The sequence below is a fragment of the Eleutherodactylus coqui genome, chromosome 3 (genome assembly GCF_035609145.1).
Source record: "Eleutherodactylus coqui strain aEleCoq1 chromosome 3, aEleCoq1.hap1, whole genome shotgun sequence".
NCBI classification, from domain to species: Eukaryota; Metazoa; Chordata; class Amphibia; order Anura; family Eleutherodactylidae; genus Eleutherodactylus; species Eleutherodactylus coqui.
In genome coordinates this window covers 143,348,735-143,375,945 of record NC_089839.1, presented here as the reverse complement: position 1 = coordinate 143,375,945, position 27,211 = coordinate 143,348,735, and the positions used below count along the sequence as shown (strand labels likewise).

At 46.0% G+C, this 27,211-nt stretch overlaps 1 protein-coding gene across 1 annotated transcript in view; it reads right to left on the bottom strand.

The window, feature by feature from the left end:
- Nucleotides 1-27,211, bottom strand: part of GUCY2C (guanylate cyclase 2C) — a 160,733-nt gene that overhangs the window by 111,182 nt on the left and 22,340 nt on the right. The window contains exons 5-7 of the mRNA XM_066594884.1: nucleotides 13,009-13,121; nucleotides 7,476-7,572; nucleotides 2,839-2,953 (exon numbers count right to left, since the gene is read on the bottom strand). Coding sequence (XP_066450981.1) covers nucleotides 2,839-2,953; nucleotides 7,476-7,572; nucleotides 13,009-13,121 — 325 coding nt within the window. The remainder of the gene's footprint in view (nucleotides 1-2,838; nucleotides 2,954-7,475; nucleotides 7,573-13,008; nucleotides 13,122-27,211) is intronic.

Genomic DNA, 27,211 nt, shown 5'->3' with positions numbered 1-27,211 from the left:
TTGGATCTGGCAGCTAATGCAAAATTTGCAACAAAGAGCCCCCCCCCCCCCCCCCCCCCCGCCAACCCCGGGCTATGTTGTGTAATTTATAATACTATGTCTTCTTTTGTGAGGACAGCCTCTGAGTCTCATATGCAACTGTTACTTCTGCAGCCAAAATAGCTATACATCAGGCTTAAGATGTTTTATCAACAAACTGTGCAGTCTTAAGGATAAATTGTCAGGACGTTCTGAGCCAAATGGAGAAGAAAAGAGAAATGAGTCACCAGATTAAATATTTACTTGCCTTGATCTACATTTTTTTTTAAAGTGTGTTTAAATCTCTTTCATTATAATAATAATCTTTATTTCTATAGCGCCAACATATTATGCAGCGCTTACAAAACAGGGGGAGAACAGATACAAAGAACAAAGATACAAAAACCATGGTTACATTAAGTAATCAATTGATGGAAACAGTAGAGGTGATGGTCCTGCTCCAATGAACTTACATACTACAAATAATGGGGTGATACAAAAGGTAAAGGGGCTGGAGATGTGCACAGTATGGTGAGGTGGAGAGTGAGGGATGCAATACTCATAGACAATGGTCTTGATGGTCAGACTTGAGCCATATAGTGGCTGAATTGGTATTACTGCAAGGGGTGGTTGATTGCGGCTAGCAGGGATTGCAGTCAACAGGACAGGGAGTACGTTATCAGGTAGTGTACAGAGGGGTTTGGTTTAGGGGATGTGGTTAGCCTTCCTGAAGAGGTTCGTTTTTAGAGCACGGCAGAAGTTCTGCGAGTCCTGGATTGCCCAGATAGTTTTGGGTATTGCATTCCAGAGCACTGGTGCTGCTCTGGAGAAGTCTTGGAGGTGGGAATGAGAGGTTCAAATTAAAGGGGCGCTTAATCTGATTTAGTTAGCAGAGCGGAGGGCGCAGACTGGGTGGTGGATTGAGATAAGGGAGGCAATGTAGGGTGGTGCGGTGCTATGGAGAGCTTTATGAATGAAGGTAGTGAGTTTGAATTAAATTCTGTATTTCACAGGCAGTCAGTGCAGTGATTGGCACAGGGCACAGGCGTCTGAGTAGCAGCTGGACAGGAAGATGAGCCTGGCTGCCGCATTCAGGATGGATTGGAGAAGGGAGAGTGTGATGCAGGGAAGACCGATCAGCAGTGAGTTGCAATAATGGATGAAGGCAACAGTAGGCATTTTTAGCATGTCCATGGTGAGAAAGGGGAGGATTACTGAGATGTTCTTGAGGTGCAGGTGACATGTTCAGGCAAGAGATTGGATGTAGGGGGTAAAGGAGAGATCAGAGTTGAACATAACCCCAAGACGGCGGGCGTGGTGTCTGGGAGTTATGGTGGTGCCACACACTGAGATGGAGATGTCAGGATGAGGTCAGTTAGTAGAGGGCGGGAACACGAGTAAGTCAGTTTTTGAGCAGTTCAGTTTAGGTAGAGGGAGGACAGAGTGTTAGAGACAACGGACAGACAGTCAGTAGTGTTGTGAAGGAATGGTGCTGTGATGTCATGAGAGGAGGTATATATCTGGTTGTCATCAGCATAGAGATGGCACTGATAGCCAAATCTTCTGATGGTTTGTCCAATAGTGGCTGTGTAGATGGAGAAGAGGAGGGGGCCAAGGACCAAGCCCTGGGTCACCCCAACAGCAAGTTGAAGATGAGGGGAGGTAGAGCCAGCAAAGGAGATGTTAAGGAGGGGTCAGATAGGTAGCAGGAGAACCAGGAAAGAGTACTGTCCTTTATGCCAATGGAGCGCAGCATGTTGAGGAGGACAGTGGTCAACAGTGTCAAATGCTGCGAAGAAATTGAGGAGGATCAGTAGGGAGCAATACTGAAGAGACTAGGGTCAGGGCTAGTCTGGGATTGGGAGGTTATTTCCTACCAGATGTCATCAATTTTCTTTTTGAAGTAAGCAGCCAACTCTTCAACACTGAAATCCATCACTGGGGGGCTGCGGTTTAGGGCTGAGAAGGGAGTGAAAAGTGTCAAAGAGTAAGGTAAAAGTGGGAGAGTAAGGTGGATTTTAATTAATTCTGTGGATTGCAGGGGTGGAGTGCAGTTTGCTTAGCATGCCTAGGGCGCCAAGTCACCTTGTCTCAGCACTGGAGGTGGGCGATACACATTGATGCTAGTATAAAAAAGCTTGGAAAGGGAGCGGGCTCCTGTGCTCCAAGGAAAACGTTAGTGAGTGTTGATGAGTCAATGAGAGTATGTCTGACATAATGAGTGTGTTCTGGCACATACTGCTATGATAGTGGATACATGGGAATGCGGACACATAAGATGATTTTTCTTTGCTTTTATTTTACTTTATGCTTGTATAATCAGGTACATAATCCAAACAAGAACGCGTTTCAGCGTGATGCCTTGTTCACCTCTGTCATACTGCTATGACATGAGGTTAGGGGATTGGTTGTGGTGTTAAAATCAATTTAAGAGACTGTGCTGGTGCCAAAATCCTGTTTGCAAATTGTGGGAAGGTGCAGTTCTGTAGGAGCTTTCAGTTAAACTGAAGGATAGTTCATTTTCTAAAGCTATTTTAAAGCTACTGTGGATTTTTCACCATACAGTGATGAATTCAGAATCCACAGTGGAATTCACATACACTGCAGAAAATCTGCAGCATGCCAATTGTTTGCTGCTAATTTGTGGATGTGTTTAACACTTTACAATGCAATACCATGTTTCAGGAATTGTAGGAGTGAGATTTTCAGGTATATGGACTTTGTTGAAGTGTGATCTATACTAAATTTCCGACCTGAGTGGAAAATAAGTGCAAGATTAAGTGACATTGTAACATAATAATGTTGCATACAGTGACTTACCAGTTGAGTTGTGTTAGAATCAGTAAATATTCCACTAACATTTGGCTGGTCCAAGGTTAACACCAATACATGCTTCATATGGGGTGGAGAGGTGCTATTCTCAAAATACACGGGGCTGTGTGAAAAAAACATTCAATAAATATGGTCAGTTATCTCTTATAAAAATGTTCTTTCTATTGTGTTATCTTCTCTGCATGTGTATTTGAATTTAAAGGCGATAGACACCTTTGCGGGCAATTTTTTCCCTTAAATACATGTATTTTGGGCTAACAATTATTTTTGCAATATCACTTAATTTAAAAAAACTTGCAAAATGTGATTTCTTCAGCTTCTACATATCGCTGTATATAGAAACTGCAGTCTCCTAAGGACCTTTTAGATGGAAAGATTATTGTTCAAATAATCGCTGAATCATTCAAAGATGAACGATAATCATGAAGTATAAACATGGCAAATGACTGAACGACGAATTTGTTCACTTATTGTCCGTCGTTCATAATATGCAGGCATAGAAATCATTGTTTGTTGTTTGCCAGTCATTGTGTGTAAAAGGTGACCGATCAGTCATTCGTAGATCTTTCCCAAGTACTTCCAGACTCACTGGACAGACCAACGATGGACGGAATGTGTTATAACGAAAAATGTAAACTATTATTTGCACATGTAAATTGGCGTAATTTCAAATCAAACAACTGATTTGCTTGTTCCAACAGTTAATTGCTCTATGTATGGGTACCTTTACATGGGCAATTTTTGCATGAATAAATGCTGGAAAAGGGCCGGAACGTGGGTGAAAGTTGTCCTGTGTACATGCGGCCACTGACACTGCGCTAAACTAGAAATTGCTCACTTGTCACAGTAGCTTGGTTTTTAGAAGACCAATGTAAATGGGTAGTCATTCATCTGTGAATAACTGCCTGTTTGTAGTAATTGTAGGTGGGCAGTCGGAGCAATCTTGGACGGGCTCTTGCCCCATTCACTGAACAGCTATCACTCCTGTCTAAAAGGAATGCACAGATATTAAGATCTTTCAGTGTGCTGGACTGATGTTTGGTCTTCAGCCCTTCCTGCACATTCTTATTAGCCAATTATTGGCTACAACAAAGTTTATTTTTGATGTAGTAAATTAGCTGATAAAAAGTGTAGGAGAGAAGAGATAAAGGCTCCAAAAAACTAGCACACTGGTTGATCTCCTATCAAGACTAGAGTGTCTTCAAAAAAGGCTACTTTCAATGCCCGATCTCTGCCCAACAAAATGCATTTATTATTTGGGCAACCAGCTCTTTCTCTTAACAGCTCATTCAGAGCGGCTGCAATTTTCACAAAGACCATGATGAAACATCTGTCATATCCGGCTAAGTTGTAGAATACTTTCGGTTCTCACAGAGTCTTCGGCGTTGGCCATTGCTGTACAAAAGCCACCTTATGTTTGGAGGGCAGAACCCATTCTTGGCCAAAGTGTGGCCTAAGTATTCCATTTTCTGCTTGAACAAATGACACTTCTTCAGTTGGATTTCAGTCTATGGGCTTGTAAATGCTCTAGCAATTGCTCTAATCCATTCAGATGTTCTGTGAAGATGGAGGAATACATGTTGATGTAATCCAGGTACATAAGGATGGCATCAAAATTGAGGTCCCAAGGCACTTTTCCATTAGCCACTGGAAGGTACTGGGCACATTAGTCAGCCCAAATGATATACAGTTGAACTTGTACAATCCCATAGGTAAGATGAATGCTATCTTGGCCTTGTCTTTTTCTATGATGGGCACTTGCAAGTATTCACTAGCAAGGTCAAGGATGGAGAAATATTTGGCTTTCTATAGAACTGAGAGGGACTCTGATTCGTGGCAGCAGGTAGGATTGAATGGTGCAGGCATTCAGTTTGCGATAATCTACACAGAACATGATACTCCTATCTTTCTTTTTAATGAGCCCCACAGGGGCTGCCCACAGACTTTGACTACTCTGGGTGACTCCGAAATTCAATATCTGCCAGTACCTTTCATGGATGGAGCAGTATCTCCTGTCGGTATCTCATGCATAATGGCATCAATGCATCCAAAATCTTTGGCATGCCGGGCAAATGTTGAATGCCACAGCCATAATAAGTCTTCAATCATCTCGATCTATTCTGCATTAAACTGAGTCGAGTCAGGTAAGATGAGTCATCTATTCCATTGAAGTGTTGGAATTCCTCTCTCTTTCGTTGGACACAGCCAAGTTACCAGATGTACTCTACACTGGGGCCAAAAACACCTTCTGTCTTTTCACCACTTTATCTTAGTTTATGTACATTCAAGCAATTTTTACTTCAGATTCTAGGATAACGTTTTCGGACTGCGCATTAACGCTACAGACAGGGACTCATCCATTTTGTACTATAGCTAATGTTCGGGGTACCCAATTCTCAAAGTCCCACAGGCTCTACAATTACTTCAATTCCTTCCATTCACTGGTGTGTCTCAACTGTCGAGGTGAAGACAGTCACATGTTGAGGAGGTAAGGTGAGAGAACCTCTTCCAGGAACTCTGACATTCCCCACACTGTCCAGAGTCCAGATATACTCTTCTGCTCGGATCAGCTGCTGAAAGGCTTTCTGTATTGGCTAATGAGGGGGTTCTTGTTTCTAATATCCAGACATTCATTTGGCAAACATAATTTGGTCTAGTTTGTATTTGTAGTTCATGTCCAGGATCACAGGAACATCTTCTCGGAAAGGTTTGCAGACAATAATCATACTTATCTTGCTGATATCTTGACAGCATATTTGCACATTCATCCATGTAACTCCTGATATGGGAACTGACAAGTGGTTGTTTGCAGTCAATTTGATTACGGTTTTTCTTTAAGATCTGACTAAAACCTGGAAGTGTCAATTAAAGAAGGCTTGTGGCATAGTTGTGACTTGGGAACCTGTATTTCTATGACAGTCAACCAACCTTTCAATTTGCCTTGAATCATTGGGCAAACAGCAACTAGGTGTTCAGAGCATTGGTTTGTGGGTTCTATCCACACCTCCCCCACAGTATGCCCCACTACTGCAGGGGGGGTTAGTTTAATAGCTCTTGCGGGCAACGTGCTGCCCCACTGTGTCAATTCCTTGTGAAGTGGCCTCTCTTTGCACCTCCACCTTTGGAATTTTGCACTGTCAGTGCATCTGCATGGAGTCGAGTACTTAGGAAATTTTTCACTCCTCATAGCAAATGGTAGCTTAGGTCAATACTGGGCAGGGGCGTAATTTTAAGAGATGCAGGGGATGGGGTTGCACCCGAGCCCAGGAGCCTTAGGGGCCCCATAAGACCTCTCTTCTCCATATAGGGAGCCCAGTACTATGAATAAAGCATTATAGTTGGGGACCCCGTTAGAGACTTTGCATTCGGGCCCAGAAGCTTGAAGTTACACCTCTGCTACTGGGGTTCTTCATATTGTGGTCTTTCATTCAGGGTTACACTATTAGCACTTTTACTTGAGTCAATTCTTCATCACCTAGAGTTCTCGGACCATCTGCTCTAGGGTTTTCTCTTTTCCAGTCGCACTGCCACTTTCAGTAGTCTGAGACTGCACAGTATAGTAGCTGTAGCTATCACACCTGCATTAGGCATCGACTTCCGTCAGCAATTGAAAGAATCCTTTTAACCCAGTACAGCTACAGTAGCCAGTGAACTACTGAATTGCTAAAGACAGAGAGAGCCTTACACTAAAGAGACTATGAGTGCTAATCTGTGTGAACTGTAGTGAGTGCTTTCAAAGTGTGCAATGCCTGATGAGTACTTAGAGATTGCAGTATAAATATATCACCGGAAACGACTATGAATAATAATCGAATGCAAATATAAAGTGGCTGTGTAATATTGCGCACAGGCAGTGAAGCTGAGAGTGTTGCAACAATGGGAGACAGTGTTGATATACATAAAGACTGAGATAGTACAAACAGAATTGCTGCGCAGTGAAGAGGACTGTAACTGATTCTGCAAAGACTGGCAAGCTGATACAGCGTTACAAAGAGTCTGTATTGACAAATTGATACAAATTATATCACCGAAGTATTCAACACTGTTACAATGTTTCTAACTGCGCATCAAACTAAAAGAAATGTACTGCTGATTCTATTTAAAGAGGCCATACCATTAATTCAGCTGCTAAAGTAAAGACTGCATAACGCACATCACAGGCCTCTCACCAGCCAAGCCAAAAACCTACTGCACACTAATGAGAGGCAAACACCCCGAAACAGCTGTCTGTGAATGGTTTTCTGGCTTGGTTTCCTATTTCCAATCATTGTTTTTAAGACTTTTTTATCGAGTCATGCACTGATTTAAAGGAATGCTGCCATCCAGTAGGTAGTGGCTGAGGTATTGTTCCATCTTGCTTATTTGCATAATTTGAAGCCAAGCATGCTTCTTCCCATATCTGTTCCTGCATGTGGACCACCCCTACCAGTCCTCTCTTTATGAAAATCTATACCTTGAAAGGTTCCCTCCCATCCTGCTTTAAACCACATACACAGCATGAGATTTATTTTTGTCATAGGCCGGAAAGTACTAAATAATAAAATAACCTACAAATAAGTCTTTTAAATACAATTTAAAATGTTCACCAACTTTATTTACATCCCGTACAATGAGTTAACACTTACTTGAAAATGTCAATGAGTATGATGACTACATCATCAGGAATTTGCACATCTTTAAATAATTCCTGGAATTCAGCAGGTGAGCCACACATCAGTAGAACTATTATGAGAAATTGTTATTTCAGTTCGTTGTTTAACTTTACAACACCACGTTCTTAGACATGTCAGTAAACACAGATCCTGGAGTGTATAGCATTGCATTCACATAAGTGTTAAAAAAGTCAATGCTATCTGTGGACTGGAAAAGATGCTGGCGATGGGAGGGAGGGAGGGGGGGGGGAGTGGAAGGGCTCGCGGGGTGGGAGCTCTTCTGACGGGACACGGAAAAGTCTCAAAATGTTTATTCCTTTTTGTATACTTGGATAAGAGAGTGAATTATTTGTTGTGACGGAAGAAGTTATCAAACCTAGTAGTATTAAATATGCATATGGAAAACGTTTTTTTGTCATGGTAAACAGTTCAATAAGCAATGTTTTATAGCTAAAATTTGAACGTAATTTTTATATGAAAGTTCAATAAAATCTTTTTGAACATAACAAATGGTCAATGCACTTTGAGTCAACTTGCATTAATACCAATGTAATAACTAGCAAAACTGCCAATCATTTTATGGGGCTGTAACTAGGAAAGCCTGGGCCCCATAGCAAACTTTTCAGTGCATGAATAGGTTGAAAGACCCACGATTGATTGCTTGCTTGTGGCCTACATCTGTTAAGGGGTAATTGCAATGTTGTTGGTCTTCGCCAGGCCTGGACTGGTAATCTGCTGGGTGGGTCAGTCAGTCAATGGGTCAGCCATCACTGTCAAAGATCAAACTGCACCGATATACCAGCCTGGTATTATCAGTGCAATTTCTAAGCCTTGAATGGAAAAAGGAGCAGTTACATGACCATCATAGGTCCTTCACAATGTAGATGAATGGCAGTCTGCAAAGGTAAAGCAAATCTGTCACCTACTCTTAGTGCCATGCATTGAACAGTGCTGCAATATAGAATTCTAACTCTAATGGGAGGACCACTAAGCAGCACCGTTCAATACGTTGAGCGGTGGCCTTCAGCGCTCACACTGGAACTGCGGGGAAGGTAAGTATAGCACTTACATCCCCGGACTCAACAAGTTACCTACTTTCAGGTCCTAAGCTTAGCTTATAGGGTTAAAAGTAGGTGACAGATTCCCTTTAACTTTGCAGACTGCCAGTCATCAAGATGGTGATTAGAGATGAGCGAGCTTACTCGAGAAGGCAAACTACTCGAGCGAGTAGTGCCTTATTCGAGTACCTGCCCGCTCGTCTCTAAAGATTCGGGTGCCTGCAGGGGGCGGGGAGCGGCGGGGGAGAGCGGAGAGGAACGGAGGGGAGATCTCTCTCTCACTTTCTCCCCGCTGCTCCCCCCCTGCTCACCGCCGCAACTCACCTGTCACCCGCGCCGGCAGCCAAATCTTTAAAGACGAGCGGGCAGGTAATCGAATAAGGCACTACTGGCTCAAGAAGTTTACCTTATCGAGTATGCTCGCTCATCTCTAATGGTGATGTAAGAGCCTATAAAGCTCTCCCGCCACCTCCAGCATCACATGCAAGTCTGAGGGGACAAGTAAGGCAGACAGTGCCAGTGCAGGAGGGATGGTTAAAAGTTAAAGTGCTGCTGCCAGTGGAAGAGAGAGTTAAAGTGCAGCTGTCGGTGAAGGAGGGGTAGAGAGGAAGGGGTAAAGTGCTGCTGCCAGTGGGGAAGGGGTTAAAGTGCTGCTACCAGTGGAAGAGAGGGTCAAAGTTCAGCTGCCAGTGAAGCAGGGGTTGCATGGAAGGGGTTAAAGTGCTGCAGCCAGTGGGGAAGGGATGGGAAGGAAAAGGTAAATGTGCTGCTGTGATTGGGTGAGGGGAGGTATACGTAAAATGCTGTTGAGATTTGAGCTACACTATTGTGTTTGGGGCAACGGTAAGGATAATTTGCACTATACTGTGGTTTTCATCTGGCGTGTTTGAGGCAATACTTTAAAGGGGTATTTCCATCTCGGATTTTTATGGCTAAAATGGGAAGCTGTTGCTATAGTTATGCGGCCGAAGCCTACGAACACCAAAAACAGTCAAGTGCTGCAACCCAGTGCTGTTTACGTAGCTCGCCTTGAAGATGCATAACAGCAGATAATACCGTCCTCATTCCTCGGCTCCCGTTCAGCTCCTACAGTAAACCCAATTTCAGACAAGCATATTGCAGGCACAGTTGTGCTCCTGTAATATAGACGAGTGTCCTGACCCAATTGCAAGTCTACTGATACCAATAATGCTCTGAGTTCGAGCCTCAGGACCTGCAGTTGAGCTGGGACACTCATCCATATTACAGGCAATACGTCGTAGGCACAATTTGTTGCAGTGTGCATTGCGCACCGCTATTCTGCAGTATGGAAGGGGCAATGTTGTAAGAGGGCTGGTGTGTGCCAGGGCTGCATATTAATCCTAGTCCAGCCCTGGTCTTCTTGCTCCTCCTAACCATATGATAGTATACAGTACCATAACAAAAATTGCATGGAATAGCATAGTAGACAATGTTATTCCATTTAATGGTATCCAGTAAAAAAAGATTTTAAACATATACACTTTTTTTTACAATGGGACCCTATAAGTGGTGGATTCAACAGTATGTGCTGGAGGTGGGGCGGGCCGGGGATCGTTCTGGCTCACCCGCCTCCATTCACAGTAAACAGGCCGTTGTTCATAGAGAATAACTGCCTGTTTTTTTTATTGAACGATACAGCGGTGGACCCACGATGATTTTATGCTCTGTATAAAAGAGCTGATCAGTAATTTATCGCCGATCAGTCTTTTACTGAATGCGTTCACATGGCACAATTAACGTGCCAAGCGCCTGACCCAACAAGTGATTTGCATGTTAATCGTATTGTGTAAAAGGGGGCTTTAGTGTGCATAAGTGCAAAAGTTTGTGTATATAAATGTGTATGTGTGTGTGTGTGTGTGGGGGGGGTATATATGTCTTTCTTCTTATGTAGAATACTGTAATTGTAGTTAGTAGAAAAATATGTATTAAAGGCGGTTTACCACAGAAGTAAATTATCCCCAATTTACAGGATAGGGTATAATCTGTTGATTGGTGAGCATTCGACTACTGGGGTCCCCACTGGTGCAGATGAAAAAGTCCCCGAATTAATGCAGCAATGGTTGCACATGCACACGACTGCTCCTTTCATTCCAATGGAGTCGCCAAAGATAGCCAAGCACTTGAACTCGACTATCTCCTATGGTTCCATAGAAGTGAATGGAGTGGTGGTGTGCATGTGCGACCATCGCTGAATTCATTCAGGGATATTCTAGAAGCCCATTCCCAGGGTCAGCAGACATCCTAAGTGCTCCCCCTCTCTCAGCTTTCTGACCTGACAGGTAAGTGATGCTTCCAACATTCCAGGCCTGTGAAGGACAGTAGAGGATGCCTGCATACAATGTAAGTGATGCTGTGTATTCTCCACTCTTATCTCACTGTGTGCCCATTGCAGTTACCATGGCGCCTCTGCCACTTTATTTACCCAAATGATGTGTTTGTGGTAAAAAATCACTCACAAGTACTGGCCGCTACTGGATCCTCCCACTTTGGATGTCAGGTGACATCCATCTCAAGTAAGAAAAATAGCAAGACAGAACACAGGAAGTGAAGGAGGAAAGTCATGCTTATTGCAATGTATAGAGAGAGTGTGTGTGTGTGTGTGGGGGGGGGGGGTGAGGGGGGGGGTGATGATTTATACATAGTGCTGCCAGAGAGATCTGAAAATTACAAATTAAGCCTGCAGAGAGGAATAGTGGTGAAAAATGCAGGATACGGGCCATATAATGGCCAGCAATAATGCTGCTCTGCAGCTTATTCAGATGTTAACTGAACATGCAGGTATGATTTAAGTCACTCTGTCCATTATAATGATTAAATTGTCATTTTTTTAATTTCAGATTTAATCTGCACAAAACAGAAATGGAAATAGAAATGTACGGTATATAGTAATAGGACTAGCCACAACATCTGAATTATAGCAGAATTTAGGCCTCATGTACATGGCAGAACTGTGTGCATGAGGCTGTAGGAAGACACACAGAGCCCCTGTGAGACTCATTCACACGGCCGCATTGAAGCGAGTAATATGCAGTGAATAGAAATCATTGATTTCAATGGGATCATTCAAATATGCGTATTTTTCACACAACTTTTGGTGGATAGTAGTTTTGAGAGAATTGCAGGAATGCAGAAGATTTAAAGCAGTTTGTTCTGTTGAATTTAATACTGGCCTCACGTTGAGCCAAATCTCCGCCACGAGGGACGCTTGTGCTCTTCAGCGACAAACTGTAAGTGAGATCCACTCCAACATGGATCAACAGTGTGCACACTAGTACAGTCTTACAACTGCCTTGTTGTATAGGGAAATGCTGCAGCAATTTCTAATTAAAGACACAGTGCACCCTAGTAATGAGACTTTATGCAGTACACCACCGCACATCTTGGAAGTGCAGACGCTGTGTTTAGTTACAGCATGTTCATTTTAGTGCAGTAACAACCTTGTTCAAAAGGACCGTGTACCGCTGTCCATGTGTCTTCATTCTGCTGTCACCAGTCTAATTCTTGCAAATATCCTTCATATTGTTTTGATTTTTCGCTTTCAGGAATGGGCTGACAACTAAGTTAATGCGCACAGCATTAAGTAACCATAAAGTGAAACCAGATTATTTGTTTAATGCTGGTTACTTTTATTGTTACTTAGGGCTCCTTCACACAGGTGAGGGCATTATCGGGTTGTGAATCATGGCCAGATGTCGCCCTCGCCATGCATGTCAAACCTGTGGATGCAAGGCGTTTTTATGAAGGAATCCGCCGCCGTTGCTGTCACAGCCATGGCAGGGGATCGCAGAGTTCTTCCATTGTTTTCAATGGGGCCGCTGCTGCTGCCGTTGCCCCCATTGGAAACAGTAGGCGATATCACAGAAAGATAGGATATGCTGCGATTATTTTCCTGCATAGCATTGCAACGCAATAGCATACAGGGAAATATCAAAAACATGAATGATCCCATTTAAAAGAATGGGTTTCATATTTGTGCAAGATTTGTGCATCTCGCAACGCACAAATCTCACACAATTTTCTCGCCTGTGTGAAGGAGCTCTTACACTGATAATGGTATAATCATTTCTGTATTTTTAAATAAAACACTTTATTTTTGAACAGAGTTTACTGATCAGCGTTTTCTCTGATCCTGGCTGTTATATTGAGCACAGCTGTCAGTCCACACAGGGCTCTCACTGAGAACATGCAGGTGCAGAGCCCATGACATAAATGTCCATCATAGAAGTTTAAGACAAATCACTTTATGATGTGCATTTATATCATAAAGATTTAATGGGTAAAAAAAAAGTGGCACCTTAATGTGACCTCCAGTTTAAACATTTTCTGGAGGATGCGTGACAAAAGTACAAGACGGGGGAAGTCTAGAATAGGAAAAACTATATTAAGTTTAAGCATAGCAAAATACAATAGAATTATTGACTTCATACCATTGCTTTTCCGATTCGGTTTTCCCATTATTGATACATCGTCTTTCAAGATTTCTTTGAAATTGACTGCTTTAGTAAAATAGGACACAGGTACCTCTAAGGCACTAATGTACCTGTAATGAAAGTTGAGAGCATACATTATGACAAAAATATTACTTACGTATAACCATTCATAACCATTGTGATTCATTTAGTATAAACCAAAGTGCCTATACAAGTCCAGGCCACAGCAGCCTTTAACATTATACATCACTTTCCTTCCCACAATAGAATAAGTTAAGCATTCCATGGTCCACTGCATTCTGCTGTAATATCACCGACATTAGCAATGTACAGTCAGTGACTAGACAGCTGAGTGCTTTGTGCTGTACTATGCTGTGCTAGAAATTGCTGCTGTGAAGTGAATAAAGCTGCTGAGACCAGTTTTTGAACCAGAATCCAGTGTGGTGCAGCAATCACTTTGCATGCCAGCCTTCTTATCTTGTAAATGGCAATACACATGAGTTGACTAAGTTGAAGCAAACAGGTAAATGGCATCCATTCCCCCACCCCCAAAAATTACTATATATATATATATATATATATATATATATATATATATATATATATATATATATATATAGTGGCCTGTATTCTAACAATGGAGTATGGGGCACGGACTTTGAAGCTCTGGTTCTATCTATAAGTTGTCGAGTAGTTCAAACAAGCAACAGAAAAATTTTCCTGAAAAAAAACTAAATTCCTTCCTGGTGCGCTTTGATGGCAGGAAAAATGGCACTTGACCACTGAGGCTAGTGATTGGCAGCAGTAGTCATGTTCCATTACAGCACATCATCACTAGCAGCCTATAAGCAGAAACCTGTGGGGAGCCACTGGAGCATCTGCACTGGATTGGAGGAAGACTGCGGAGGTGAGGAATATTTTATTTAGGTTTTATTATTCTAGAACATTCAGTTTTTTTTAACTACTCAACATCCTCTGTAAAGCTGTGTGGTGGATTTGGCTGCAGACAAATGCACACCAAAATTCATATTTAACATGACGATTTCAGCATGGGTCACTCCAGCAAAAACACATTTTTCCTTCCATGCCTGCATAACCGGATTGCTGGTCACACTCTGGAGGTCTACTATGTATAATGCAGCCACTTCCTTGCAGTACAGTTTCCTGTCTTGATCCTTATCAGGCACCATCCTACCCCATGATGTATCAGCACAGCATTAGTTAGAGGCTGTATCATTTCTGCCTGTTCTGGGAACAGTTTAATTATCATTACCTACTATATTCACCTAAATAAGCAACAGCTCATATGCATGTAGTCAAGAGGATGAGCTGTTATTAGAGATGAGCGAACGTACTCGTCCGAGCTTGATACTCGTTCGAGTATTAGCGTGTTCGAGATGCTCGTTACTCGAGACGAGTACCACGCGATGTTCGAGTTACTTTCACTTTCATCTCTGAGACGTTAGCGCGCTTTTCTGGCCAATAGAAAGACAGGGAAGGCATTACAACTTCCCCCTGCGACGTTCAAGCCCTATACCACCCCCCTGCAGTGAGTGGCTGGCGAGATCAGGTGTCACCCGAGTATATAAATCGGCCCCTCCCGCGGGTCACCACAGATGCGTTCTGACAGAGATCAGGGAAAGTGCTGTCTTGCTGGAGTTGCTATAGGGAGAGTGTTAGGAGTATTTTAGGCTTCAGGAACCCCAACGGTCCTTCTTAGGGCCACATCTAACCGTGTGCAGTAGTGTGGAGGCTGCTTTTTGCAGTGTTGCACTTTTTTTTTTTGTATATCGGCCGTGCAGAGCATTGCGCCCTGCAGTTATTTTACATCCTCCAGGGCCAGTAGTGGTGACGCAGAGAGAGAAGACATATACAGTGTATATAGGCAGTGGGCCTTTCCAAAAACAATTGGGAAAAAAAATCTATTTGGGCTGCCTGTGACCGTCCTCAGGGTACTGGGTCTGTGCTGGGGGTAGTTGTCCTAATTCATACGCAGCCAGCTAAGTGTTACAGCAGGCTTGCGCAAAATTATTTCCTGGCTCTGTGTTGGCTGTTACATCACCGCTGTATTCCAGTCCACAGTGCAACAGTTTGCAGTTATTTTACATACTCCAGGGCCAGTAGTGGTGGCGCAGAGAGAGAAGACATATACAGTGTATATAGGCAGTGGGCCTTTCCAAAAACATTTGGGAAAAAAAATCTATTTGGGCTGCCTGTGACCGTCCTCAGTGTACTGGGTCTGTGCTGGGGGTAGTTGTCCTAATTCATACGCAGTCAGCTAAGTGTTACAGCAGGCTTGTGCAAAATTATTTCCTGGCTCTGTGTTGGCTGTTACATCACCGCTGTATTCCAGTCCACAGTGCAACAGTTTGCAGTTATTTTACATACTCCAGGGCCAGTAGTGGTGACGCAGAGAGAGAAGACATATACAGTGTATATAGGCAGTGGGCCTTTCCAAAAACATTTGGGAAAAAAAATCTATTTGGGCTGCCTGTGACCGTCCTCAGTGTACTAGGTCTGTGCTGGGGGTAGTTGTCCTAATTCATACGCAGCCAGCTAAGTGTTACAGCAGGCTTGCACAAAATTATTTCCTGGCTCTGCTGTGCGTTCCGTAAGCGAAGTCAGCCTCCAACCACAGGCCAGTAAGCGGCACATTTAATTACAGCGTTCTGTTTCTGCACTACTGGTAATACACCATGCTGAGGGGTAGGGGTAGGCCTAGAGGACGTGGACACGGGCGAGGACGCGGAGGCCCAAGTCAGGGTGTGGGCACAGGCCGAGCTCCTGATCCAGGTGTATCGCAGCCGACTGCTGCGGGATTAGGAGAGAGGCACGTTTTTGGCGTCCCCACATTCATCTCACAATTAATGGGTTTACGCGGTAGACCTTTATTAAAAAATGAGCAGTGTGAGCAGGTCCTGTCGTGGATGGCAGAAAGTGCATCCAGCAATCTATCGAACACCCAGAGTTCTGCGCCGTCCACTGCTGCAACTCTGAATCCTCTGGCTGCTGCTCCTCCTTCCTCCCAGCCTCCTCACTCCATTACAATGACACATTCTGAGGAGCAGGCAGACTCCCAGGAACTGTTCCCGGGCCCCTGCCCAGAATGGGCAGCAAGGGTTCCGAATCCTCTCCCACTGGAGGAGTTTGTCGTGACCGATGCCCAACCTTTTGAAAGTTCCCTGGGTCCGGGGGATGAGGCTGGGGACTTCCGCCAACTGTCTCAAGAACTTTCTGTGTGTGAGGAGGACGATGACGATGAGACACAGTTGTCTTGCAGTGAGGTAGTAGTAAGGGCAGTAAGTCCGAGGGAGCAGCGTACAGAGGATTCGGAGGAAGAGCAGCAGGACGATGAGGTGACTGACCCCACCTGGTGTGCAGCGCCTACACAGGACAGGTCTTCAGAGGGGGAGGCATGGGCAGCAGCAGGGCAGGTTGCAAGAGGCAGTGCGGTGGCCAGGGGTAGAGGCAGGGCCAGACCGAATAATCCACCAACTGTTTCCCAAAGCGCACCCTCGCGCCATGCCACCCTGCAGAGGCCGAGGTGCTCTAAGGTCTGGCAGTTTTTCACAGAGACGCCTGACGACCGACGAACAGTGGTGTGCAACCTTTGTCGCGCAAAGCTCAGCCGGGGAGCCAACACCAACAGCCTCACCACCACCAGCATGCGCAGGCATATGATGGCCAAGCACCCCACAAGGTGGGAAGAAGGCCGTTCACCGCCTCCGGTTTGCACCCCTGCCTCTCCCCCTGTGCCCCAACCTGCCACTGAGATCCAACCCCCCTCTCAGAATCCGGGCACTACCGCCTCATGGCCTGCACCCACACCCTCAACTCCGCTGTCCTCGGCCCCATCCACCAGTGTAGTTCAGCGCACCGTCCAGCCGTCGCTTGCGCAACTGTTGGAGCGCAAGCGCAAGTACGCCCTCACGCACCCGCACGCTCAAACGTTAACCGTCCGCATAGCAAAATTCATCAGCCTTGAGATGCTGCCGTATAGGGTTGTGGAAACGGAGTCCTTCAAAAGTATCATGGAGGCGGCGGCCCCGCGCTACTCAGTTCCCAGTCGCCACTACTTTTCCCGATGTGCCGTCCCAGCCCTGCACGACCACGTCTCCCGCAACATTGTACGCGCCCTCACCAATGCGGTTAGTGGCAAGGTCGACTTAACTACGGACACGTGGACAAGCACAGGCAGGCAGGGCCACTACATCTCCCTGACGGCACATTGGGTGAATTTAGTGGAGGCTGGGACAGAGTCAGAGCCTGGGACCGCTCACGTCCTACCCACCCCCAGAATTGCGGGCCACAGCTCGGTGGTGGTATCTGCGGAGGTGTATGCTTCCTCCACTAAAGCACCCTCCTCCTCCTCCTCCGCAACCTCTGTCTCGCAATCAAGATGTGTTAGCAGCAGCATGTCGCCAGCAGTCGGTGTCACGCGGTGTGGCAGCACAGCGGTGGGCAAGCGTCAGCAGGCCATGCTGAAACTACTCAGCTTAGGAGATAAGAGGCACACGGCCCACGAACTGCTGCAGGGTCTGACACAGCAGACCGACCGCTGGCTTGCGCCGCTGAGCCTCCAACCGGGCATGGTCGTGTGTGACAACGGCCGTAACCTGGTGGCGGCTCTGCAGCTCGGCAGCCTCACGCACGTGCCATGCCTGGCCCACGTCTTTAATTTGGTGGTTCAGCGCTTTCTGAAAAGCTACCCACGCTTGTCAGACCTGCTCGTAAAGGCGCGCCGGCTCTGCGCACATTTCCGCAAGTCCCACACGGACGCTGCAACCCTGCGCACCCTGCAACATCGCTTTAAGCTGCCAGTGCACCGACTGCTGTGCGACGTGCCCACACGGTGGAACTCTACGCTCCACATGTTGGCCAGGCTCTATGAACAGCGTAGAGCTATAGTGGAATACCAACTCCAACATGGGCGGCGCAGTGGGAGTCAGCCTCCTCAATTCTTTTCAGAAGAGTGGGCCTGGTTGGCAGACATCTGCCATGTCCTTGGTAATTTTGAGGAGTCTACCCAGGTGGTGAGCAGCGATGCTGCAATCATTAGCGTCACCATTCCTCTGCTATGCATCTTGAGAAATTCCCTGCAAAGCATAAAGGCAGCTGCTTTGCGCTTGGAAACGGGGGCGGGGGAAGACAGTATGCCGCTGGATAGTCAGGGCACCCTCCTGTCTATTTCTCAGCGCGTACAGGAGGAGGAGCATGAGGAGGATGAGGAGGAGGGGGAAGAGACAGCTTGGCCCGCTGCTGACGGTACACCGGCTGATTGCCTGTCATCCTTTCAGCGTGTATGGTCTGAGGAGGAGGAGGAGGAGGAGGAGGATCCTGCAAGTGATCTTCCTAGTGAAGACAGCCATGTGTTGCGTACAGGTACCCTGGCACACATGGCTGACTTCATGTTAGGATGCCTTTCTCGTGACCCTCGCGTTGCACGCATTCTGGCCACAACGGATTACTGGGTGTACACACTGCTCGACCCACGCTATAAGGAGAACCTGCCCACTCTCATTCCCGAAGAGGAAAGGGGTTCGAGAGTGTTGCTATACCACAGGACCCTTGCGGACAAGCTGATGGTAAAATTCCCAGCCGACAGCGCTAGTGGCAGAAGGCGCAGTACCGAGGGCAAGGTAGCAGGGGAGGTGCGGAGATCGAGCAGCATGTACATCCCAGGCAGTGCAACAGTCTTTAAGGGCCTGGACAGCTTTATGGCTCCCCACCAAGACTGTGTCACCGCTCCCCAGTCAAGGCTGAGTCGGCGGGAGCACTGTAAAAGGATGGTGAGGGAGTACGTAGCCGATCGCACGACCGTCCTCCGTGACGCCTCTGCCACCTACAACTACTGGGTGTCGAAGCTGGACACGTGCCCTGAACTAGCGCTGTATGCCCTGGAGGTGCTTGCTTGTCCTGCGGCTAGCGTCTTGTCGGAGAGGGTGTTTAATGCGGCTGGGGGAATCATCACAGATAAGCGTACCCGCTTGTCAACCGACAGTGCCGACAGGCTAACACTCATCAAGATGAACAAAGCCTGGATTTCCCCAGACTTCTCTTCTCCACCAGCGGACAGCAAGGATACGTAAGCAATACGTAGGCTGCACCCGCGGATGGAAGCTACGTTCTCTCTCACCATCCAAAACGGGGACATTTCTGCTTCATCAATCTGTGTCTAATATTCCTCCTCCTCCTCCTGCTCCTCCTCCTGAAACCTCACGTAATCACGCTGAACGGGCAATTTTTCTTAGGGCCGCAAGGCTCACTCAAATAATTTTTCTGAACAATTTTTAAAAGTTTCAATGCGCTTAAAAGCGTTGGAACTTTAACTTGAACCAATTTTTCGTTACCCTGGGCTGCCTCCAGGCCTAGTTACCACTTAAGCCACATTAACCAAAGCGATTAATGGGTTTCACCTGCCCTCTTGGCTGGCCATGGCCAATTTTTTGGATGTACATTAGTACTGTTGATACAGCAATTTTTGTGGGCCCTCGCCTACAGTGTAATCAAATTAATTTTTAGCCCACCTGCATTACAGCTGACGTTACCTCAGCTGTGTTGGGCAATGCAATGGGATATTTTTATGTACCGCCGGTGGGTTCCAGGGAGCCACCCATGCTGTAGGTGCACACGGAGTGTAACCTACATGTGTCCACTTGTAAAGAACCCCAGTCTGACTGGGGCATGCAGTGTGGGCCGAAGCCCACCTGCATTAAGCACGACATTACTACCTCAGCTGTGTTGGGCAATGCAATGGGATATTTTTATGTACCGCCGGTGGCTTCCTGGCACCCACCCATGCTGTGGGTCCACAGAGAATTATAAATGCATCTGAAAGCACATCTAAAGAACCCCAGTCAGACTGGGGCATGCAGTGTGGGCCGAAGCCCACCTGCATTAAGCACGACATTACTACCTCAGCTGTGTTGGGCAATGCAATGGGATATTTTTATGTACCGCCGGTGGGTTCCAGGGAGCCACCCATGCTGTAGGTGCACACGGAGTGTAACCTACATGTGTCCACTTGTAAAGAACCCCAGTCTGACTGGGGCATGCAGTGTGGGCCGAAGCCCACCTGCATTAAGCACGACATTACTACCTCAGCTGTGTTGGGCAATGCAATGGGATATTTTTATGTACCGCCGGTGGGTTCCAGGGAGCCACCCATGCTGTCGGTCCACAGGGACTTCACAATAGGGGGTTGTACCTGCCTGTGTCTATGAATTAAAAAGCCCGGTCTGACTGGGGCATGCAGACACCTTGACAGAATGAATAGTGTGTGGCACATAGGTTCCCCATTGCTATGCCCACGTGTGCAGCTCCTGATGGCGGTGGCACAGGATTATATTTCTCATTGCTTCTGTACAGCATTGTGGGCTATCACCCGGCCCCTTTTAAAGAGGGTCGCTGCCTAGCCGTGCCAACCCTCTGCAGTGTGTGCCTGCGGTTCCTCCTCATGGCAGACGCACTTATAAATAGACATGAGGGTGGCGTGGCATGAGGGCAGCTGAAGGCTGGGCAGGGACAGTTTGGTGTGCGCTGTGGACACTGGGTCTTGGGGGGGGGCAGCATGTAACCCAGGAGAAGTGGCAGCGGAGTGTCATGCAGGCAGTGATTGTGCTTTGTTGGAGGTAGTGTGGTGCTTAGCTAAGGTATGCATTGCTAATGAGGGCTTTTCAGAAGTAAAAGTTGTTGGGAGGGGGGGGCCCACTCTTGCCGGTATTGTGGCTTAATAGTGGGACCTGTGAACTTGAGATGCAGCCCAACATGTAGCCCCTCGCCTGCCCTATCCGTTGCTGTGTCGTTCCCATCACTTTCTTCAATTGCCCAGATTTTCACACATGAAAACCTTAGCGAGCATCGGCGAAATACAAAAATGCTCGGGTCGCTCATTGACTTCAATGGGGTTCGTTATTCGAAACGAACCCTCGAACATCGCGGGAAGTTCGTTTCGAATAACGAACACCCGAGCATTTTGGTGTTCGCTCATCTCTAATTCAGATCCATTTGCAACCACTTTGTATCCTCTCTTGTGTTTATTACTTTATATAGTTTTGTATCATCTGAAATTTAGCTACTTTACTGTGCAATCCTTCCACCACGTCATTAATAAATATATTTAAAAGAATAGGGCACAGTACTGCCCCCTGTAGTAACAGTGACCCAGTCAGACTATGTACCAATAATAACCACCCTCTGCTTTCCATTGCTGACCAGTTACTTACCCATTTACACACATTCTCGCCCAGACCAAGCATTCTCATCTTATATATCAACCTTTTATGTGGCACAGTATCAAATACTTTGGAAAAGTCCAGATACACAAGATCCAGTGACTTTCCCCTATCCAGTCTAGAACTTACCTCCCCATAGAAGCTTATAAGACTTGTTTGACCAAAGTGATCCCTCACAAATCTATGCTGATACGATGTTATACAGCTATTTTTTTGAGGTACTTAAAGGGGTTGTCCCGCGCCGAAACGGGGTTTGTTTTTTTTTCAACCCCCCCGTTCGGCGCGAGACAACCCCGATGCAGGGACCTAAAGAAAAATCTGCACAGCGCTTACCTGAATCCCCGCGCTCCGGTGACTTCTTACTTACCGGCTGAAGATGGCCGCCGGCATCTTCTCCCTCCGTGGACCGCAGGGCTTCTGTGCGGTCCATTGCCGATTCCAGCCTCCTGATTGGCTGGAATCGGCACGTGACGGGGCGGAGCTACACGGAGCTACACGGAGCCCCATTGAGAACAGAAGAAGACCCGGACTGCGCAAGCGCGGCTAATTTGGTCATTAGACGGCGAAAATTAGTCGGCTCCATGGGAACGAGGACGCTAGCAACGGAGCAGGTAAGTAAAAAACTTTTTATAACTTCTGTATGGCTCATAATTAATGCCCAATGTACATTACAAAGTGCATTAATATGGCCATACAGAAGTGTATAGACCCACTTGCTGCCGCGGGACAACCCCTTTAAGGATAGCATCTCTTAGAAACCCTTCAAACATTTTACCCACAATAAAAGTAAGACTTACCGGCTTGTAATTTCCAAGTTCACTTTTTGACCCCTTTTTGAATATCGAGACCACATTGGCTCACGTGCCAATACAGTGGAACAGACCCTGTCACTATAGAGTCCTTAAATTTAAAAAACAAGGGTCTGTCTATCATATTACTTAATTCCCTTGGAACCTGGGGTGCATACCATTAAGACCCCAAGGTTTGTCTATTCTAATCTTTTTAAGGTGGCTCTGCACTTCTTCCTGGGTGGGACTGCTGACAATTAATGGAGAGTTTACATCACTCTGCATCTCATCTGACATTTCATTTTCCTCTGTGAATACACTGGAGAAAGAACTATTTAATATATTTGCTTTCTCCTCATCAACTTCAGCAATTTTTTTCTGCATTATTTATTAAACGACCAACACTTTCAGTATTAATCTTTTTACTATTTAGTATTACTCTCCTTAGCAATAAGTCTCTCTGTCTCCATCTTTGCTGCTTTTATCTGCTTTTTACATAATTTATTTTTTTCTTTTTAGATTTCAGTGTGTCTTTTTGCCTTCTTGTTTTAGTACTTTAAACGTTTTCTTTTTGTTGTTTATTGCCCTCTTTACAGCTTTATTGAGCCACATTGGTTTTCTTTTATTTCTAATTCTTTTATTCCTGTAAGGTATGAATCTCTCACAGTAAGTAATTAGGATGTTTTTAACATCTCCTAGTTATTGTTTGTACTCTTATTTTTTAGGACATTGTCCCAGTCAATAAGGTTAAGGGCATCACTTAGCTGATCGAACTTTGCCTGCCTAAAGTTAAGCATTTTCATAGCTCCCCAATAAAACTCCCCTTTGAAAGACAAGTGGAAGTTGTGATTTGCCACTTCATCTATTTGCTTCAGTAATAGATTTTCAATGGCTTTTGTTATATTTGGTGGCTTATAGAAAACCCCTATGAGGATTTTATTGTTTTTCCCTTCATGTATTTCTACCCATAGAAACTCCACATGTTCATTTCTTTCCCATATATCTTCCCATAATGTGGGCTTCAAACAGGACTTTACATAAACACAAAACCTTCCCCCTTTGCGGTTTTTATGATCCCTTTTAAGCAGATAGTAACCCAGTAAGTTCACTGCCCAGTTACAGCTTTCATACAACCAGGTGTCCGTTATTCTATGTCACAGATTTCCTCAAACATTTTTACTTCTAGTTTGTCAACCTTATTGGTCAGACTTCTAGCATTAGTCACCATACAGTTTAGAAGGTTTTAGTTACTCTTTTATTTTAAGTGTATCCCTACTAACTGTTCTGCCAGTCCTAACTATACTAACCCCTCCAATCACTCCACCCCATTCTCATTAATTAGTCCCGTATCACTGTCTTCACTATCTTCCCCTCTATCTCTCAGATTGCCCTACCACCTCAGTCCTTAGTTTAAACGCTCCTCCAACCTTCTAGCCATCTTCTCCCCCAGCACAGCTGCACCCTCCCTATTGAGATGCAGCCCATCCCTACAGTAGACCCTATAGCCAACAGCAAAGTCTGCCATGTTCTCCAGGAACTCAAACCCTTCCTTACGACACCAACTCTAGAGCCACTTGTTTATCTCCCTAATCTTCCGCTGCCTTTCCGGTGTGGTACGTTGTACATGTAATTCAGAAAATACTACTTTGGAGGTACGGTATTATTGTATCTTGACACCACCAGAAGCTAGGGGTTTGACAGGGGGAACGCCCCTGTCACACCCCTAGCTCCCGATAGGGTCAAGTCACCAAGGTCCTAGCATCACAGTGTGGATTGATTTGTGCCAGCGTTGCAGGCTTCTGCTGAAGGTAACTTTTCTTTTTAGGCTTACAATATAATAATGTAAGGCTAACAAGAAAAGTTACCTTCAGACAAAAACTGCAGCGCTGCCACAAATCAATTCTGCAGCCAGCAGTGTCCCCGGAGCAGCCGCCCTCTCCTTCTCCCACCCCATTCCACGTGCAGGGTAACTGCTGACGCCTCTGACCCAGCCGCCATCTCTCTGCTGCACCCTGCCAGGCGTGTGTCACCTCCGTGCCACCCACCGCCTGTGTGTTGCATACCAGCAGTCATCAGTGACCTCCGTGGTGGACACTAGCTCTGTGCTGTGTCCTTGCAGCTGGCATTCACCTAAGTGCCGCCCACCACATCTGTGGTCCCTGACAGTCGCTCACTCCTTTATAGCTCCCAATACAGGTGCAGTCCGTAAATTCGCCCATGAAGGTGGCTGGGGGAAGGAGTCTGCTTGTGGACCAGAGCCACTGCCAAAACCGCTTGCTGCTGCAATTGCTTAGTGTCTTTCTAGGACCTGAAGACCAACAAGCTCTGCAGCCAATCACCTTTAGGGGGCGTCACCCCCCTGTAAAACTCTTGGCTCCACCAGGACTTCCTGGTGGCGTCAAAATACAATAATACCTGGAGGTCCTTGCCATAAGCTTACATCCTTGTTCTCTGAAATCGTTTTTAAGAATCTTCTACCTACCTCTATCATTGTCATTGGTGCCAATGTGTACCATGACCACTGGCTCCTCACCAGCACCTCCCAGCAATCTGTCAACCTGATCTACAATGTATCAAACTCGAGTTGGGGGAAGGCAACACACTGGTTGACAATTCTGGTCTGTCTATCCCCCTAATAATTGAGTCCCCCACTACCAGGACCTGTCTAGCCTGGCCTGTACTCCTATTCCCTTCTTACTGGAGCAGACATACCCCTGGTGGTCGGAGGCAATGTTGTGCTGCAGCAGTACTAACCCTGTAATGGCATTCCCCTCATCTGCCAAATTTGTAAACGTGTTAGGGTGTTCTATTTAGCCATTTAGCCTCCCTGGATCTCTTCCCTCTGTCCCTCCTCCTGTCACCCAGTTAGCTGCCTTCTCATTCTGCTCTCCCAAACTACCATCCACCCCCACATCAGTGACAGGCAAACCCCTTTTCAAGTTGCCAGTAGATCTCAATGTTGCAAGCTGTGCATTTAGATCCATATATGTATAGTCAACTGAGCAATCAATGCACTGAAAGGAATACACAGCAGATACAATGCAAAGTGATAACATGATTTAGGCCGCCTGCAGACGAGCGGGTCGGATCCGGCAGCGAGAAATCTCGCCGCGCGATCCGACCCCAGAGCCTGCAGGGGCGAGCGCGTACTCACCCGCGCCTGGCGGCCCCGGCTCTTTGATGTGCCGGCTGCCGCGCAGCCGGCGCATGCGCAGACCGGAGCCGGCGGCCAGGTGAGTGCGTGCTCCGCACAAAATTAGAACATGCCGCGGTTTGTTTGCCGCGCGAGATTTCGCGCGGCCAAACCGCGGCCGTCTGCATAGGAGTGCGTATTGTAATGCACTCCTATGCAGACTTTCAGCGGCGGAAATCCCGCGGGAAATCCCGCGGCGGGATTTCCGCTCGTCTGCAGGCGGCCTTAATATAGTTATTATACACTAAATATTTGCTTTATGCCAATCACTTTGACACAAAATAAGGGAAGTGGGAAATTCCGTAACTATAGATGCTTCATAGTCAAGATGACATAGGCTTTAAGAATCTTAAATGAAGTCTGTCTGCTGGAACCTGATGTCCAAACTGCAGGCATCATGTTATAGAGCAGGAGGCGCTGAACAGTTTGATATGTAGTTTTATGGCAAAAGAATCAGTGTGACATGTATTTTATTCATTTAAACCTTTGCTCCTTTTGAGCTGCACAGTCCAGTGGGCGGTCATACCAGTGATTGACAACAATCTGAGAATGACTGTACTTCCAGAAATAGCTATCAATCACTGATAAGACCCTCCGTTGGACTGTTCAGCTCAGAAGGAGCAAAGGTTTAAATGAATAAAATACAAGTTACTCTGAATTCCCTATAAAATGTATCAATCTGCTCAGCTACTGCGGCTCTATAACATCATGCCTGCAGTTTGAAATGCATATTCAAGCTGACAGACTCCCTTTAACGCCGGCTGAACACGGCCGTGACGGGCTCCACCGTGAAATTCCGCGGCGGAGCCCGTCACGGCGCCCCCCCAGGAGACCCCATACTTACCTGCGGATCCGGCGTCCTCACTCCCGCATGACGCTTCCCCGCCCACCTCTGCCGCGTCATGTTACACGCCCACCGTGTCACATGACGCGGCCGGCCGCGTCATATGACGCGGCGGTGGTGGGCGGGGAAGCGTTTTTACACTATCTTCCGCACCGTGAGCACTAAGCTATTAGGTTCAATAGAACCTAATAGCTGCGGGCAACTCAGCGTATTTCCGCCGCGAATTACGCGGCGGAAATCCGTTTGTGGGAAGGAGGCCTAAGGCTGTCTGTCAATGGGTGATGATCCGTGGGCGATAAATCGCCAGCGAATCATTCTCTGTGAAGCTTTCCATAGTGTTGCTATTGAAAGTGTAGCACCGGCGTCCACGAGCGAAGAATCAAATAAAATTGCGGCATGCTGCGATTGCCGCGATTCTCTGCGGTGAGCCTATCTATCAGAGACCTGTCAGCGCTCCCCCCTCCTCCCCCGCGGCGGAATATCGTTAGCGATATTCTGCCTCGGCCATGGACAGGGGGCCTAAGGACAAATGAAGGATTTATCTAAACACAGAATTACAAACATAACTGCCATTGCTAAACCTTTTGGCAAATAATCTAAAAGCTCTTGAAAGAAATGGAAGTTATTAATTAAAAGAAATTAGATGTTAATTCTGATACACAGCGTCATAGGTCATCTAAAGGTTACAGAGGATTTATAGAAGGTTAAGAGAAATATAAAGAGTTTATATGGTTGTACATAATGGTTTATACTATATATATATGGTTTACAAATTAGATTAACACGGTTATATAAAGCGTGACAACTTGGGGATTAGATCAACTCATGGATTGCCATCTCCAGGGCAAGATGGCTGGCACACATGTATGAAGTCACTTCAATACAATATATTTCTCTTTTTCTATTAACTTTTATTCACAGCACTTCAAGTAACACAGCAAAACAAAACAAAACTTCTAGCCACTACTTAACCCCTTAGTGACCAAGCCTGTTTACGCCTTAATGACCAGGCCAAATTTTGCAAATCTGACACGTGTCACTTTAGCATGGAAAAAGACCAGAAAGGTTTTGCATATCCAAGCGATTCTGACATTGTTTTTTCGCCACATATTGTACTTCATTTAGGTGGAAAAAAAAGACC